Here is an 18,580-nt window from a genome sequence, read left to right as displayed (position 1 = left end):
CCAGGGCTCTGGCGCTAGCCGCTTCCTACATAAATCTTTACTGAAAGTGTTTGTAAATGGGAGGGTGTTATGTGAGAAGGAGACTGATTTCAGAGGTAGTTAGGTCCCAAAACTTTTGTAACCTTTTCAAAGGAGAAACAATTTCATACTGTGCCCTGAAGTGAATTGGCAGCCAGACACTCAGTTAGACTTGATCCCAGCACTGAAGAGTTTGAGTGAATACAGAGACTGTCCAGGAAAAATGCTGTACGGTGAACCCAGCAGAGCCCAACTTGTGTTACAAACAGGAGATGTCAGGTTCTGAGTGATAAGAAGCCTAACACCATCCCTCCAGCTGCCTCGCTGACAGGGAGGCATGCTGCTGGCAGTACTCACATAATAAATGACAATATCAATAGCACTCTAGGCACAATGGCAAAGTAAGTGGGGCCTAAGGAGCTACTCAGAGGAGGAGAGTGAGGGTTTATGTTTTACTGAACCACTGTGACACTGGTTTGAAATATGGATTGCATTTGAGACAACCTTGTCTGACCAGATCTAGATCACTGTCTCTTCATGCAGCTGCTATCATGCTTCTGTGCATTTATAGCTTAAATAAAAAAGTGGTTTTTTCTGAGACAGTAGTTCTGACTTGGATTAACGGGATAGGAAATAGTTAATGAGACACCCTCAGACTGAATTTGAAAAGCTTTTGGATGGATGAAAAAGGTGTTGCCAGGGAAACGAGTTCTAGTTTCAAGTTCCCACAGGATAATAAGTACAAGTGAAGGGAAAATTTAAATACTAATTTATATCCTCTGTAATTGCTTTTTGCTCAGTGCTAGCAGTCTGTTGACTAATGCCTTTACTTTTAACAACGTTTAAGAATCCTGCTATGGGGTCCAGCCGCTGTGGAGCATCACAAGACTTGCAAGAGTCTAGGGAAGTCACTATGGCAGCAGCCAAGCATGGAGGAGATTCTGTGTCTGCTAGACCGAGAAAAGATGATGAGGACAATTCTGTCTTTCCCTCAGCATCGCCGTCTTCTGTCATCACAGGTGCTTTGGTTCAGACTGCTGAATTATCCTCCTTTTGATGTAGAAAAAGAGTCTTTCACTTTAGTCACTGCTTTCTTGCATTCGTGTTATACATTGCATTTGGTTTACATCAGGAGAGTAATTTAAATTCATAGGAGGGCTGGAATTAATTATTTAGGAGCACTTTTCAAATGAAATGCAATATATGGACCATAGTTCCACAGTTCAACAAGGCCAAGTGCAAGGTCCTGCACGTGGGTCAGCGCAATCCCAAGCACAGCTACAGGCTGGGTGGAGAATGGATTGAGAGCAGCCCTGAGGAGAAGGACTTGGGGGTGTTGATTGATGAGAAGCTCAACATGAGCCAGCAGTGTGCGCTTGCAGCCCAGAAAGCCAACCGTGTCCTGGGCTGCATCAAAAGAGGCATGACCAGCAGGTCGAGGGAGGTGATCCTGCCCCTCTACTCGGCTCTTGTGAGACCCCACCTGGAGTACTGCGTCCAGCTCTGGGGGCCCCAGTACAGGAGAGACGTGAGCTGTTGGAGCGAGTCCAGAGGAGGGCCACGAAGCTGATCCGAGGGCTGGAGCACCTCTGCTATGAGGACAGGCTGAGAGAGTTGGGGTTGTTCAGCCTGGAGAAGAGAAGGCTCTGGGGAGACCTTCTAGCTGCCTTCCAGTACCTGAAGGGGCCTACAGGAAAGCTGGTGAGGGACTGGTTACAAGGGCATGGAGTGACAGGGCAAGGGGTAATGGCTTTAAGGTGAGGGAGGGTAGATTTAGATTAGATATTAGGAAAAAATTATTTACTAAGAGGGTAACCAAACTATTCTCTGATTCTGTGACCACGTCTTGCCGGCAGGCATGATTGTGCAAAATTGCAAAGATTGCCATGCATAAGCGAGACCAGAATTTGACTTTTAAACAGGCCGAGGATCCGCTGACAATAGGCTCTTCAGTCTTTGATACAATTTGCTGACACATTTCTATACCTGTTTGGGCTAGTCAGGGGAAGTCGTTTTGGAACCCTGATAGTGAAAATCAGATTTAAACCCAAGTCTCACCCTGTGTTGTGTTATATTTGGCAAGGTTTAGTACTGGCTGCTTTATATTGGGATGAGGTGGTTGGGGAAGTTTGAAACCAAGCTGGAAATTGGTGGTGTTGTTGTTCCTTACAAATACTGCTTTGGATTTGCTTTCAGGAGGTACAAGAATCACTATATAGAGATGAAAGTGTCAAGAGTCTTGATGACTTCTATGATCCTCGTTTTCTACTTCAGCTCTTTAGTGAACTGACCAGACCAGGTAAAGTGAATGTTTCTCTTTGATATTTAGCGTCATTTTACTCTGCTGTGGGAGCTGTGTGGCTCCATCTCTAGCTCTGTTATTCTCAATCTAAGAACCAATACTACAAAGAAATTTATGCCTGGCTTTGGAGAGAAGAAACGTACACCATTTAACCACCTACTGCATTGTGTTGTAATTTTATGAATTACTTAAAAAGTAACAAGGTATAATTGGGATTAAAGCTTTTGGGGTTTTTTAAAAGCACTTTTCCAACTAATGCAATCTATCTAGTGAGATTTGGCTACTCAGAGCAACATAGCAGCAGACGGACATTCCTGCCAAGCTGCTCTTGTCCAGACGACAAGGTGCTCCCTCATAGCTCTTTTAAATGTAGTAGGTTAACCTATGTAGAGGGACTGATTTGCTTCAGATGAGGAGAGGATTTTAAACTGCAACTGGAAACAGCTTGGAAGAGACAAAAAGCAGATAAATCTTTATGTTCTCTGATCTGTCGAACAGCAACCTGTATATCACAAAACCCAGCACGGTGTAATTATAAAATAGCGTAAGAGGGATCAGTAGAAAATATTCCCCACTGGAAGGTTGGTTTTTTTTCTTTTTTTCTGGTGAATGTGTAGAGCTGTATTCTGCATCAGCTATTGTGTCACAGCAAGGTGATGAGCAAAGCAGCCATGGAAGAGATGCTGATTATGGTTAAACCGCTGTGTAGTTACAGCTGGATTTGGCTTTCCACAACGATAACATCAGAAGCAACTGGCAGGCTGATAACTATATTTCAGTGAGATCATACTTAGTCCTTCTTTGTTCACCTACACCCTTTTAAAGTACAGTACCTGTTTTGTGTGGTCTTAGCCTATACTTAGCTATAGTTGTAAGCCACTCTGTATAATTTTGACAGTAGTAAAAAGAGCTGTCTTTTAGTTTACTGAGGGAGGAAAAAGGTACCAGAACTATTTGATGTTTTGCAGTAGGAGAGATCTTAGGCGATCCAGTTAATGCTGGCTCTTAAACTGGAGAGGGGAAAAATTGTGCTCTTAACTGCTTCATGCTGAGTGAGAGAGTCTGTGTCCTAAGAGATAAATTTTTTAAAGGGCCCAAGTGATTTATGAGTTCAAGTCCCATGGTGCTTTTAAACCATGTCAGCTGCTTTTGGAATTCCCAATTCCTCTTTATTTATTTGCTCTTTGTACTGGCTGCACAGTGCCCTGTGCGCAGATGTTATATAACTGCTGAATTTATAAACATAGACTTATTGCACAGTGTTTCATGCTCACTGTGTGAAAAGTGTTTTATGCTCACTGAGTAAAATGTAAGTCTGGAGTTGGGCAGATAGCAAGTTCTGTCTAACTTTAGCTCTGATAAGCATCTTGTAGAAAGCTTTTCCGTCATGGTTCTCAAGGTACTTTAAACAAACGATATGTCAGACATAGAATTAACTTTTTTTTTTAATAATAGCTTGTTATTTTATATTAGTTGTTGAACGCGCTCTTCAAGGTCAGACGGATGGAAAATATTTCCACTGCATGTTTGCAGTGAAAGAAAGTTTTCCAAATAAATCTTTCTGTGACCAGCATGAACTTTACTGCTTAAGTGAGAACGTTGAATTTCACTGTGTGATATCATCCCATAAAATCATCCACTCTGTCTGTCTAGTTGGTGTACATTAGTAGTTCTCAAGAAATGCAGTCTCCCAGAGAGCCATGAGGTGGTTTGCTGTGAAAGGGCATACAACACATATTTGATCCTGTACTGAAGAGGGGTTGTTGTACAGGCCAGGGCTATGTATGAGATGTCTGTAAGTGATGGAGAATCTTCTGCAGGCAGACGAGTTTTAGATCATCTTTGCATGTTCACTTGGGATTCAACAGAAAGCGTCCATTTCCCAGTGCTTACCTTGCACCCTTGCATCTTGCCTGAAGAGTGGGAAGCACAGGGTTGCTTTGCCACAGGCAGAGGGTAGCAGAAGACATAGACTAGGTGTCTCTCTGGGCTCTGTTTCTCTTTCTCCTGCCCTGTTGTTGCTATTCATCTCACCATTTTTACTTTGGTAGTCAGGTGGTAGTCTTGCCCAGTGCCTGGAAGTAGAGGGGAGTAGAGCTGTAGCTGTACGAGCTCTGGTGATGTGAGAGGTATCCCATGCTAACAAACGAGGGATCTTTTCACTCACTTGGAGAACGATTGAGGTGTTTCACCTTGAAGCAGTTAAACCTGATGTGCTTTGGTGAGTAGTGGTGTAGGAAAGTGTACAGTAATTGCCAGTATTGAAATAACTTGTAAAACCACTCACTGAAAAGATCTGTTATTGCAATTCAGCGATGTCTTTGCATTGGTAGCATAGCAGTGGGCTGGTTGGGAGATAGTGCCGGGAGGTGGAGACCCTGCCGTTGCCTGGCCCATAATCAGCAGAGCTGGGTATGAAACTGCCAGGCACAAAATTGAAGTAGGAGTTCTGGCAGTTGAGGAAAAGATGAGAGAAACAGTCCAGCTGCTGGTGCGGGGACATAAATAATCTGTGATTTTTTTACATAAATATATATAATATATATTTATATATATATTTTTTTATATATATATTTTAGTTGTGGGTGGGTGGTGGTGGGGGAGGAAATTTGTGGACCAAATATAGGTACTTGTCAGTAAGCCTACAGCCTCTTCTTAAATTGGAATATTTGTTTCTCAGAAACTTCCTCTTGACCTTCAGCGTGAATTACAACAAAATATGTGACTATCGTTGCTAAACTCAGAAGCACAATACATTTGCACTTTAGCTAGTACAATACAACCGAGTTGCCATTGTATCTCATTATTGGTGAATGGAATAGAAATAGCACAGGAGATATTCTGGAGGTTTTACATCAAGTTATTTCTAGCCATCAGTGAGTAAAAATGGCACAAACTCTTCAAAACACACAGCCCTTAAATGTTGAACTTTACATCCTGATGGCAAAATGCTATGGAAGAGAAATGTTAGATTCAAGGGCGTGTTTTCTGTTTGGTTACTGTTCATTGCTGGGTTTTGTTTGTCCCAGAAGGGCATAGGGGTACAGTTTAGTACTTTTGCTTGGAACACGTCTTACCAGCAGAATCAGTCATGCCTGCATGGTAACAACTGGTGTGGCTGATGTCTTGGTTATGTATTATTCCCCTGGCTGTTCTATTACAGAAGCTCTTTAGTACAGATAGGCTTTTCATTGGTTATGCTGATCTTTTTTTTCAGGCATAGACTTATCAAGTGCCCAGACAATGTTTTTCCTCTTGTTCTTTGTACTTAACTTCCCTGAAACAGCAAGATATGTGATGTCTTTACAGAACTTATTCCTAACTTTGCATGATCTAGCAGGCAAAATCATCTCTGTCTCATGTGAATGAGACTAACCCCATTTATTTCAGCTCAGGCAAAGAATTCCTGTTCAGAGTGATTTGCAGAATGCCTTTGTTAGCCGAAGGAACTTCCGGCATGTAGCGAAGTAATAGTTTGTAGAGGTAGATCTACAAATTGGTGTTTATGAATAGAAGTTTCGTTAAGGATTATAGTGCTGTTACATACTCTGTAACATGTCAGTATAATGCACTGGGTGTTTCTCTTTTGTTTTTTTCCCTCTTCCTACACAGAGTGTGTAGTGGCATGTCACAAGTTTGTCGAAGTCAATGCCCTGGGTCTAACAGTAGCTGCCCTTAGCAGTTATGATTCCAACATGAGAGCAGCTGCATATTTTGTCCTGGCTTCCTTTCGTTCTCATCTGGAAGGAGGTCGTTTTCCAGAGAAGAATCAGGTAAGACTGAGCTCAGTTGATAGTTTGCCAGGTTAGACATTTTGGGTCATGGACCTTTATGGAGGAGTTACTGCTCTACTCATCCATCTACATGCGGATGGTGAGAGAGCTAAAAGAAGCTTTTTATCCTCTATTCCATTGTTTCTCCTCTATTCCTTTGTGTTTCTTCCTGTTATAATCAGTGGGCAGAAAAAGAGGGTAAAATGTGTTTTAGAAATTCTTAGGAACTGTATTTGTAGGAATGGAAATCCTCATGGGATCAGCATTTGATTTATGGCCTATGAAATATCGTAAAAGCTTATTTATATATTCACGCTCTCCTGTTGTATTTGTTTGGGTTATGGTTCAAGCTTTTCTCCCCTGGGCTCTTGTGCCGCAGTTGCTGTATCTCTTGGATGCTGTGCAAAATGGAATCGGGCAGCCGAACCTCAGATTTACCTTCTCTTTGAGCCTCTACATCGCTCGTGTGGCACAGCAGATTCTGAAGCCAGGTACTGGAACCTACTGTGCATGTAGAGCTCCTGGGGTGAGTCACTCTGCAGGGAGTAATGTCCTTGGCCAGTTCTGGAAGATGAGATCGCTGTGACACTGGTAGGAGCCATGAAGTACGCTTTCCTGTGTTTCAAAGAAAAACTTTCTGTGCTTGTGTAGACTGCCTTACTGGAGAAGTGGGAAGTGCCGTTTTGATTTGTGTACAAAACCAGTCTGATCCATCAAGAGTGAAGCCCACTACCTCCTCATAATTTTGGGATGGAGGTGGGCAGGGATCTACATGAGTGAAACTAGATGAGTGTGTGGGTCCTGTTCAGCAGATCAGAGCAGGTTGGCCTGAGCGTCCTTTTGTCCTTAGACACTGAATCAACATAAGTCGCTGGTGCAAAGGAGAATCATAGGATCAGGGAGTAGTTCGGTTTGGAAGGGACCTTGTGAGGTCTCTAGCTAAACCCTCTGCCCAAAGCAGGGCCAGCTGTGAGGGCAGACCGCTTTGCACAGGCCTTTGTCCTAGTAAACCTCCAGACCTCTAGACTGATCCTAGAAAACCTCCAAGGATGGAGGCTGTGCCGTCCCTCTGGGCAACTGGTTCCATTGCTCATGGTGGACATGTCTGGCCAGTAGGTTAAAAATTATGTTTGCCTAACATGAAGTGTTAGGCTTGAAATGTGGAGAGATTTGTCTCTCACTTTGCCACAGGTTTCTGTTTTGTCAATGAAGTAACGTTGGATTTGCTGAAATCAGAGCCACGTAGAGTGCTTATCTTTTCACTCGCTTTGCACGCACTCTGAATGAGCTTTTCGTGTTGGGGAAGAGAGGAGGAGGAACAGCCAACAATACAGTCAGCCTTAGAGCAGAAGGCCGTCTCACTGTAGCTGATGTACTGTTCTGACAGCTAGCTGAAACACTGGAAAATACAGGTTCCATTTATTTTCTGCGTGGTTGTGTATTGTGAACGTTGTCCTCCTCCATAGTAACCATTCTTTCTCTTCACAGAGGAGCACATTTATATAAAGGTAAACAGATTCCTTCTGTCACACCAGTATTTGGACCTGAGGAAAGTACCAGGGTTTTTCCAGCTTTTCTACAGTTTTGATTTTGAGGTAATGTAAGAAGGCCATCTTAGGTATCCACTAATTCTTTGGAAAAAAATAGAAAAAAGCTGTAAAAATGCAATGAAATCTTATTCTTCCACAGGTAATCAATTAGAGGCATCTTTATTTTGTTTTATATCAGAATCAAAAGTATTATTTCTGTGTTTCTTAGTTGTTTTCTTAACAGTAACACATAATGAAATCATGAGTTGCGCTGTGCGTGCTCTGTAAGCACAACAAACAGAATGCTCTGCCCTGGCTAGCTTACATTCATATTTGAGTTTAGATTATTAATGTTGCATTCAACCGAGGTATTTCAGAAACAGCAACTTTTGAAGTTCCATTATCAGTGCATATTTGGGTTGCAGAGTAACTGTTCCTGATGGATGTTATTAAATTTGATAGGGATGAAAGTTGAGAAGTCCAGAAAAAGCTGTTAAGCCCTGTGCTGGCACTCCCAGGGAACCAGGTTTTTTGTGCTCTTACAAGCAAGCATTATTTTGAAATGTCTGACGGTGGTATTTTTCTTATGGCTTCTAGTACAAAACAGAACGTGAGTGGATTCTCAGGTTTCTTGGAGAAGGGCTGCGTGATAAACATTGCTACGAGCTTTATGACTACCAGAGGATTTTCCAGGTCATTCTTTCCTTTTTCAACAGTCCTTTGTGTGATGAGGGCTCTCAGGTGAGAAATTAAAAAAAAAAAAACAACGGGAAAAAAACCACAAAAAAACCTCCAAACCACAAAAGTTTGCATGGTTTGAAGATCTTAAACAAATACAAAGCGGAAAGGAGCAGTTGACTCTTGCCTTGCCGTCTTGAAAATCTGTTACCTGTTGATTTTGTGTATATGTGGAGGGGGAAATAATTGCTTATGTCTAAACTAGAGTCAAATTCTTGTCCCCTGAAATTGGAACAGGTCCCTGCCATCATGGAACCTCACTCAGTTTCATCAACTGGTGGTCTGGCTCTAGTAGTATTTCTACTGCTTCATGGAAAATATTGCAGATATCGTAGTTTTGCTTATATGGTTAGGGCCTTTGCTTTTTTAGGTCTCCTTATTCCCTAACCAGCATGTTACCTGTATGGTGCTCTAGCAGGAAGAAAACTCACTTGCCAGTAGCTCTTGTGTTCGTAAGCATCCACCCTGAGAAATCCAGTTTGTTAAAAGTATCTCAGGTATCAAAATCTTGGACAAAAAGAGAAAATGGTCTTGCTACCTTAAGACCTCTTTTCAAGAGTGGCATCTGTATGTATGAAGCCTTGAAAAGAGAGCGTCTTTTCTTCCCTGCGGTTGCTAAGTACATGTGGTGCTTGGTAATACATTTTAACTTTGGGTTGATCAGATCCCAGATACCAGTCAGATTGCTAATTATATCCTTCAGAATGATTGATAATAATTAGATCCTGACTATATTCTAATTTTGTAAAAGAACAAATTATATTTCCTATTTCAGAATCGTATTCTGGAGATATTACAAAATGCTGCCTATGTCACCAGAGCTGCCTATGAGCTGATACAAGATCACAGCCTCCTAACCTGGATACTGCACATCTTAGAAAAAAGGTAACTAGGGAAATACTCGTGCAATGGGAACAATTTTACTGTCCGCAGTAGAATAATTACACAACTTGAGAATGAAAACAAGGGTGACAGATAAGGAGATGGCCCATCAGCCGATGTGACATTGTGGCACCTGGGGCCATACTGGCAGAACTTACCGAACTCTGAAGCGTTCCCTTGTGTTTCTAAAAACAAAATCAAGATGCTTTCAGGCTGTAGTAGGAGGGATGATGAGGAGTTGGGGGTTGGGTTGTACTTTCGAGAAGTATTCTTGCATCCTCTGCACAAAAATGAGATTGCTTCCTCCCCACCCCCCCCGCCCTTAGAATAACAAAGTAAATACGGCTCCTGATCTTGTCTTGTAAGCATTGCTGTTACTACTTAAAGTCTTAGGGGCATAAGAAACCAAGCTGTCTTGAACAATAACTGCTGAAAGACATGGTGGCGACGGTTGCAATGTAATGCAATTCCTGGTTAGGATCTGACTTCCAAATGAGTGTTTGCTTTTTTTTTTCTTCTGTTTTTCAGGTTTTTGGAAAACAAGCTGTTAAATAAAATTATTTCCTTGCTACATACTCTGTGGCTAACAAATTTAGGAGGCAAGAGAGAAAGCAAGAATCAATCCCAGGAGAACAAAAACAGGAAGTTTCTTCCTATTCAGCTTGTAAATGAATTTCTGTATGTTTTGATCACCTTAATCAAACACATTCGGTAAGGTTTTTTTTATTTTTATTTTTTATTTTTAATCAATTTACATGTCATCCTCTGTCCAGTTTAAAATTTATTAAGGCCGGAAGAATTTCTTGGTCTCTGGTAGTTCAATGCTTTTTTTTCTCCCTTCAGATGGAATGTTGAGTAGTGAATTTTGATGAGATTCCTTTAACAGGAAGGTTTAGCTGTTCAAATACCTGGAGAATAAAATAACAGCTGATGCACAGTTACCGTCAAGTTCTACATCCTTAATTACTGGCCATACTTAAGCAGCTGTGTTCTACCTTTTTTCTGCTGGATTAGAGCCTGCAGTTAGCAATGCGATTTGCTGCGAGGATCTGTCATACTCTCCACAGGTTTAGACTTTCTGTGTCTGTACCATGCCTGCAAATCGTACGAGGAGAAACCGTGCAAAGCTCTACATGACAATGTTACCAAAGGGTCACTCTCTTCTCTCCAGGTCTAGAGCACTTAACCTGTCTGAGCACAGCAGCTGCAGCAGGGACAGTAGATAGCAGTTGGGTAACCAGTTCTGTTTGGGTTCGTAATAGCATCTGCGGCTCTTCCTGCAGACAAGTATTGCCACAGCCTGGAGAAGCTATGTTTATTGCCTCAAAATTTTGAAAATTGATGCAACATAAAGAAGCGTAGGTAAAGCTCCAGGCCTTGTGTGCCATCTGCCTTTGCTGTTTACAGGCAGGAAGACTATGTTTCATGGTCTGTTCTGGCAAACACTAATGAAGTGAAGCACTGGGGATTCAGTGGGAATGAAACTAATTATTACTGGCATTCTGAGAAGCAAAAGTATATATCTAGAGAACTGCAGAAGAAAACTGTAGGAAGAGACTGTAAGGAGAAAAATCTGTATGTATTTTATTTTATTCATTAGCATGCAGAAAAATACGTGGCACTTCTGTTTTCTTTTCATAGGACTAATTTCGATCCAGCCAAACTGACTCAGTTTTTCAGTACACTCAATTCTGTGCTGGAATACCGTGCTATCGTTGTTGAGGCCTTCAAAGAAATGAGCCGGTTCACTGTGAACGATGGCATTCTCTCGAACAAAGAGATCCTGCTGCTGCTGCATAAGTGGAGCATCATTGAAAAAGACCTGCAACTGCAAGAGGATGTACAGACTCTTGCTCAGAAATACCAAATCAAAGAATTGCTTAGTAAGTACTAAAATATTCCAGAAAAGTAATATTGTTGAGGCTGTTACAAACTAACCATAAAAGTGAGGCAAACTTCCTAGGAAGTAGTATTAATAACTTTTGTCAGACAATCTGATATAGCTTGGGGGAGGAGGAATGGAAGGGGAAAGCCATTTTTCAAGTCTTCGTTGTAGTGATTTCTAACTTTTAACACAGTTCTGGAAGCTTTGGAGAAATACAATTTTGAAAATGGAAAGAGCTTTAAAATGAAACTTAGTTGCAGATCTAGAGTCAGGCGTTGAAAAATTGTATTCTTAAATGAAATTTTAAAAAAGGTGCTTGGAGGCTCTCTGCTCAAAGATTTGAACCATTCTGAGTGTGTGGATGGGGGATCTGAAAGTGAAATACAAGTAAAAATTAGCAGTAAAGGAAGCAAAAATGAAATAGCTGATTTTTCTTATTGTCATCAGTGTTGGAAGAAAGCAAAAAATACATTTGGACTTGTATGACCTCTCTTGTTATCTTGGTGAATAAAATGTAGAAGGAACTTGGTAGTGGGAGGTGTTAAACAATGGTTTCTTGCAAGTACAACAACTGCTCTTGGTGCACACTACAACTTCTACAGGTTTCCTTAAATGTTCTGTATCAGTTAAACTAATTATTAAAATATCACTGTATTTAAGGGCTACTATAAAAGCTTTGTTTTTTCTAAAGTTTTTCACACCTTTTAGTGTCTTTCTGAGGATTTTTAGAGTTGTTATTATAGTGACATCTGTAACTTGCTGTATACGTGGTTTGAAAAAAAATCTGTTGCTCCAAGCCTCGGCAGCTTATAAAGCTGTCAAAAAATATGGCCTTATCAGAAATTTTGTTTCTGAGGTTTCATTTCAAGAGTTGTCCCCATCCCCACAGCCCCGGGGGAAAAAACACTGAGATGCATTTGGTTGAATTTAAGTGCAACGTAACTGAAATTACTGATGATTTTCTCAATGACTGCTCAAAAGCAGATTGCCATAAAATCCTCTGTGCGGTATGGCGGTGGCAAAGCGCTGTTGCTCTCGGGGAGCTTTGCTGCTCCCGTGACACAGGGCAGCACCTAACGGAGGGCAGCCTGGCGTTACAAAGTTCGGCTGCCCGTCTCTTCCCTTGGGGCGTGAAAAATCCACGTGCCCTGGGTTGACAGCACCTCGCCAGCCAGACGCTCGGCCAGGATGCTGCTGTGCTGGAGGAAGGCGGGTTTCGCCGCTTTCGCCTGCGCCATTCGAAAGCGACGTAGCCGTGCCGGTATCTCCTTCCGTAGGCTGTGCCTCTGCTCGCCTGGAGAATAGCAGCTTGAGTATTTCTCACAAGGCGGTGTAAATAAGGTAGCCTTACTGGTAAAACTGCGTCTTGTGGACCTCCGAAATTCTGCCTTGGCCTGGCTGGGCTTTGGGCCAGGGCCCGGGTGGCGTTATCGCTCACCTCAGAGCTGGGCGATGCAGTTCAGAAAAGTGTTTCAGCCCGTGAGTCACGGGGAGCTGCTTCTAGCCCATTTGCTCTGAATTGCGTAGGCTCAATTAGGCTGCTAAATGAGGCTAGTTCTTATCCTTTTACCAACTGAGACAACACGTGATACCCTCTTTCTTGTGTAATTTCGTACCAAGAAAACCCTTTAGAGTATCTGATGGTTGTTTTGGTGGTGTTTTTCTTCTTACAGAAAATATTAAAGAAAAGAACAAATCTCAAGGCTCATCTCATGCATATCATCACATTCGGAAAAAGAATGAGATCGAAAGAGAAGACGATGCTGCTGCAGACCTGGAAGTCTCTGAGCTGGAGAAATGCAGAGATCATCTGAATTCCATATTTGCCCATTGGGAGCCTGTTTTCCCAGTGTCACCTACCAAACATCAAGGGGAGCCCCTCAAATCTACTGACCTTGAGGATGAAACAGTCGGTCTTACCTGCGCATCCGCTTACATCGTAACTAAGTGGCTCGTAAAGTCCATGGTTGAGCACAGCCTCAACGTGCAAAATGTTTCGTTAACTCTGCGGTGGCTGCAGCACCGCATCTTGCCACACCCAGTGGCGGTACAGGAGATGCTCAGGGATGAGACACTGAGAAACAACATCTTCAAATTTTACACCCGGATCTGCGAGGCCAGCAGTGGAACAGCTGGGCTCTTGGAGGAGCTCTCTTTGTTCAGTTCAGTCATGCTTCACCTCATGGATGCTCAGGGCCTGACCAACAACAGCTTTCATGAACCTGTGAAGACATTGTGCCTGTCAGCAATGACGGAGGAGGATGCGAACAAGAAAGGTAACTTGTCTTTTCCTTTTCACTCATGTTACAAGGTGGTAATGGTAGAAAATAGGTAGTGAAAATAGGTAGTTCCATAGGTTGGGTTTTTTTTGGTTTGTTTCTTTTTTAACTCATCAAAAGAGTTTGAAGTAGGCCCGTGTCCGCTGGTGCTCATAACTTCACAAAGTAAAAGTGATGTCTTTGGCGGTATAGGCACAGGGGTTGGTAGCACAGAATAGGGTCACGCTCTAGGGGTCTCTGATAGTACGACTGTCATAATCCCTCAAAGAAACTTTCCTTTCTAGGACTAAAATGGAGTTCAGTGAGGTATAAAAAATAGAATTCCAAGGGGAAAAATAGTGTGCAACAAATGAGTCCCTGTGGGTATGGGTTCTGATGCATATGCTGTTCAATGTTATCATTTGGTAGCAAAAGCCACAGGTCAGATTTCAAAGTTTTTTATTTAAAGAGGCCAGAAGGTTGTGCTAACAAGAAACAGTTTTTTCTTTTGTTAATGTGGGGAGGATCGTTGGCTTTGCATGGGCAAAAACCCCACCAATTTTCCACCTAAGAAAAAAGTTAGGAAACTAGTTCAAAACATAGGTCTGGAGGTAAAATGGTTTGGTTTTGTATTACTATGTGGAAATAGAAGAATATCTGTTCTGATTTTTCTCTTAATTTTTCTTCCACAGCTGTTTGTGTATTCCTGACTTCTGTTTACATTGGGGACATATGGCTTGGAGCACAGGAGCCAGATATGTTAATAACCCATGTCAAATTGATCTGCAGTAGTACAGATGATAAATTAAACGATGAAGACTTGGAAACTCAGAAACAAGCAGAAGAAACTATTATGCCTCTTTGCAAAACCCTATACTTGGCTACACTGGGGCCTTAATTCAGTGAACTGACACTTGGACTTTAATGTTATATGCTCTGCCATCCTTGCTGTGAGCCGTGAAACCCTCCTGAACTGTTCTCCATACAAATCTAACTTGTTTTGTCATAAAGATCACTATTTTATTACTGTGTGCAAACTCAGAGGGGGGAAAATTGTATTCATCATCTCTCAGTGGAACATTAAAGCTGTAATTTTCCTTTTCTTGAACAGTACGGGACACTGAATGTTATTTATATCATTTTTATTACAGACATTTTTAACTTTATGAAGAACCAAAAAAGAGTGATTAGCACATTGCCTCTGGACTGTATTTCAGTCCCCAGGTAGTTAAAATCCCTCCTCTCTCCACTATAAAAAGGGGAAAAAAGCCTGCATTACTTCACCACAGTGTGGTATAAGCGCAAAGAACGAGTAGTCAGAGGTTTAGCCATGATGATTTACTACTATTTCTTGAAGAACACAGTTTCTTTCATGATATGTGATATCAAAACCAGTATGAAGAGCAGACTGAACACTGGAATTGTGCTGGTCTGGGATTCTTCTTGGTTTTAAGTTATATTGCTTTTGAAAGCCTTTATATTGGAGCTGGTCTGTTTTTATTCTCCTTTCTGTTTTAATTTAAAAAAGCCCTGACCATCATCACTGCTGAGACTTGCAACAAAGGCCCATCTTCTCTCCATTCTGAAAAGATGAGAGATGGAAATAAACCCAAATGACTCGCTGCTCATTGATTATACATGGTTTTTTATTGGAAATTCTCTGTGAAATCTGATAAATATTTCCTGAATGTGGCCTCGAGGGCAGTTTAAGATACCAGATATGCAAACATGCAGAGCCTGAACTTGAAACTTTGAAATGTAAAACAGGATTTATTAAATTGACTCATGAATATGTTCTGTGCCTACGTACTTCGTACAAATTCTGTACAGGGGGAAAAAGAAAATCAGAAATGCACACTCCTTGTGATGTTTATTTAATTTTTTTTAAAATAAAAAAGTGAGATGCAAATAATGAGGATTGCTTCTACATATAAATATTCTTGTCCTAAAGAAGCCGTAATATCTATATCAAGACTTAATTTAAAAATAAAAAGTACTTCTTGAAAAAGAACTGAGCTCATTAGAGGCTAAATTTTGTGTCATTTAAAATCTGTAGGGTGCGTGACATCAGGAAAGTTTCTTTGCAATAAAAAAAGCATATTTTAGTTAAATGAAAAACCCCCAAACAGCCAGAATGAAACCAAAGGGGTTCCAAAACTAAAGATGTCCTGTCACCTCATCTAACTAGAAAAGAAAACACTCGTGACACATAGGGATGGAGTTTTTCAGCTGTCTTGAGGGACCGAGTACATTTAACTGTGGTTTATAGTACGAGTTTCTTGAGAGAATTAAAGAACTGAGGTAAGACCATTCAACCAACCTAAGGGCAGTAATGCAGAAACATATTTTCTCTACCCATCTCTATCTTAATTGGCAATAAATTAAACAAATTTCCCCCAAGCTGAGTCTCTTTTGCCCATGATGGTAACTGGTTAGCAATCTCCCTGTCTTAATCCTGATGAAGGAGCTTTTTCATCCCATTTCTCCCTCGTCCTGTTGAGGGGGAGTGAGAGAGCGGCTGGGTGGGCAGCTGGCAGCCAGCTGCGGCCAACCCACCCCATTGTGTAACGTCGTGTAGTGTAGCCCCCTCCAATCCCCTAATAAATTAATAAATAATTAAAATCCTAAGTGCCACAACGCAGATGTTACACAGTCTCCCAACAAGTTGTAAGCCCAGAGTGGTTTTGGGTGTGCGCTTGCATGCCTTGTACTAGCAATTCACATGCCCTTTGGCTGTGTTTGCTTAAAAAAAATAAATTGTGTAATTGTGGTACCTGCAGGAGCAGAATTCATGTGTTGAAGCTCAATAAGTTGGGAGAGTTCTTGGGTGAGATTTGTTTCTGGAAACTGGTACAGCAGGTGCAAGAGGCATGCTAAATTACTTACGCTTAAACGGCTTTTCGCACACCTTGCTATTTCCCTCTGGATGGAAATAGTGATTTCTGAATGCAGTTTTGACACTGCTGAAATAAGGAAGGTAACTTCCAAGCTTATAGCGGGCTTTAAAAAAGATTATTATGAAGTCCTTCTAGAAATAATGGTCAAGTATCTTTAAAAGCAGGTTAGAGGTTGAATGATTTGTATGTGTGAATTACTGCCAACATATTCAAAATGCGTTTTAGTAAACTATATACATGGAGAGTCATTACCTTAAGAAATTAAGCTTGATTAAAATCAATTGTGGAGAGCATTTGGAAATGGAAAACTTGCCCCAGATATGGGCCTATGTTTTAAAACAAGGAGTTTCTAGAATTTAATACAGGTTACTCACTCTGATGCTGTTCTTGCGATGAGAACTGTGTGGACTCCAGAGCTCTCTGCAGGAGGCCCAGCGGTCCGGTCTGCCCTCACAGGCGTCATTCCCAAACTTCACAAAAAGTCAGTGAAGTCAATGGCCCCAAAGAATGTGTTGCTTCCTGTTGTACCTGGTGTATAGACCACCTACAGTTTTGAGTTGCAGGTGAGGCTCCTCAGGATTTGAAATGGATCTCAGCCCAGCGATGGGCTGCTGGTGCTCAGACAAGGGCATCTGACACAGCAGAAGACTTCATACAACGTGAGGGAGCGGGCAGAATGACGTGGCCTTTCAGGGGACAGTGGTTTGGGGTAACATTGTTAAGGAAGTCAACTATGAACCAGCAGCATGAGCTGATTTGGGTCACGCTTTGTCGACTGATGGGTGCAGCATTTCAACCACCCATGAATGCTGCAGACCACACAGGCAAGGCATCTGTTAAGGGAGGACTCTGGGGGAAGGGGAAATAAAAGTGCTCACTGGGGAGAGCAAAGTACTGGAAGGACCTTGAAATGGGTACGGATGGAAGTGTGACAGGAGGAGATGCATTTTGCATATTATTTATTACTGTTTATATGCCTCATACTATGTGCTTTCCATAAATTTCCGTAATTCGAAAGGGAAAAAGAAGTCTTTTCAGTGGTTATGTAGTTTGAGTCATGTACCAGTGCAACTACTAAAAGAACACCAGTTGTTACAAATGGGAGTATTTACTTTTCAGGAATCCATTTGTAGCGGAGAGGTTCTTGAAAACCCGGGTGACACAAGTTGGGAGGGAGGGAGGGAGGGAGGAGGATGCCGGAGCAGACTGCGCCAGCAGGCAGTGCAGAGCTGGTGCAGAAGAGATGCTCTAGCTCGGGTTCGACACACATGGCAGGAATGATCGAAGTGCAGTTTCTGCATCCTTGAGGAGGAAAATGGGCCTAGATGGCCAGGTCCTCTTCAGCCTGCCTGTGAGGATACCGTGTGATTGCAGTAGCGTTAAAGGTAACTCTGCCGCTGTGCAGCGGGAGAGCTGGTGCCAACAAGGGAGTCGATTCACGCCTCCTGCGAGAACCACTGCAGCTCTAGCAAGAGGTGAGGGTACCTGGGGCAGGGGAAGGCTGCTGCGGCCATCTGAGCTGACCGGTGGAAATCTTTGGTTCTCTGCTGTATCTCTGCCCACGTCGCACCGTCAGTTCCCGCAGCCTTTCCTTGTTTCCTCCATCTGCTCATGACTTGCTCTGACTCAACAGACTGCGCCTTGACAGCTTTCCAAGCCCAACACCAGTAGCAGGCAGTTTGCTCAAAAAGCAAACTGCAGAAGTGTTTATTTCAGAGATTAAAAACTAAACCAAAACAACAACAACCCACAATACAAACATATGCCTGGTGGCTTGGTCTGTCTCGTGTTTTTTTAACACAGCCCAACCCACCCGCTCTCTGGTAACATCATAGCCCATCCCCGCACCCTCTCCCGTACGCAGCATTAGGTGGCTCTGGCAGTGCTTCACTGTAGGAGTTTTTGCTGCCCGCTTGGGGATGTGGGATTTCTAAGCTTCTCCTCAAGTTTTGAATGAATTTTGTGTTGTCCTCAGCCCAGCGACTAGTTACGCAGTCTTGCATTTATTCCAGCCCTCGCTGCCTTCCTCAGTCCTACTCTGCAGTGCCAGCTCCAGGCCTTACTGGAGCCCTAAGGGCTCCTCACCTTCTCAGGGACCTTCGCCTGCTTCTGCTTGGGTTTGATGGAGCTCCGCGGATGAGGAGAGGTGGAGAGAGCGGAGGCCACTAAACGGGGAGGGAGTGTGAGTGGCCCTTCCAACTCTGCTCCAGCTGAGCTAAACCCATCCTCTCCACCCCACCAAAAAAATTCTGTGGCCCTCACGTAGGGCTGTGGCTTCTGTTAAACAATTTGTCAGTC

General features: G+C 42.5%; 1 protein-coding gene across 1 annotated transcript in view; it reads left to right on the top strand.

Moving 5' to 3' along the window:
- Positions 1 to 15,405, top strand: part of URB1 (URB1 ribosome biogenesis factor) — a 54,286-nt gene extending 38,881 nt beyond the window's left edge. The window contains 12 exon segments of the mRNA XM_075770743.1: positions 866 to 1,037; positions 2,215 to 2,317; positions 5,933 to 6,093; positions 6,473 to 6,584; positions 7,582 to 7,688; positions 8,220 to 8,363; positions 9,136 to 9,245; positions 9,771 to 9,953; positions 10,884 to 11,125; positions 12,801 to 13,403; positions 14,078 to 14,262; positions 14,264 to 15,405. Coding sequence (XP_075626858.1) covers positions 866 to 1,037; positions 2,215 to 2,317; positions 5,933 to 6,093; positions 6,473 to 6,584; positions 7,582 to 7,688; positions 8,220 to 8,363; positions 9,136 to 9,245; positions 9,771 to 9,953; positions 10,884 to 11,125; positions 12,801 to 13,403; positions 14,078 to 14,262; positions 14,264 to 14,296 — 2,155 coding nt within the window. The 3' untranslated portion in view covers positions 14,297 to 15,405.
- The last annotated feature ends 3,175 nt before the right edge of the window (positions 15,406 to 18,580 follow it).

Source organism: Balearica regulorum, chromosome 1, assembly GCF_011004875.1.
Source record: "Balearica regulorum gibbericeps isolate bBalReg1 chromosome 1, bBalReg1.pri, whole genome shotgun sequence".
Lineage (NCBI taxonomy): Eukaryota > Metazoa > Chordata > Aves > Gruiformes > Gruidae > Balearica > Balearica regulorum.
The sequence above is the reverse complement of the archived record's forward strand: the minus strand, read 5'-3'. Positions and strand labels throughout refer to the sequence as shown.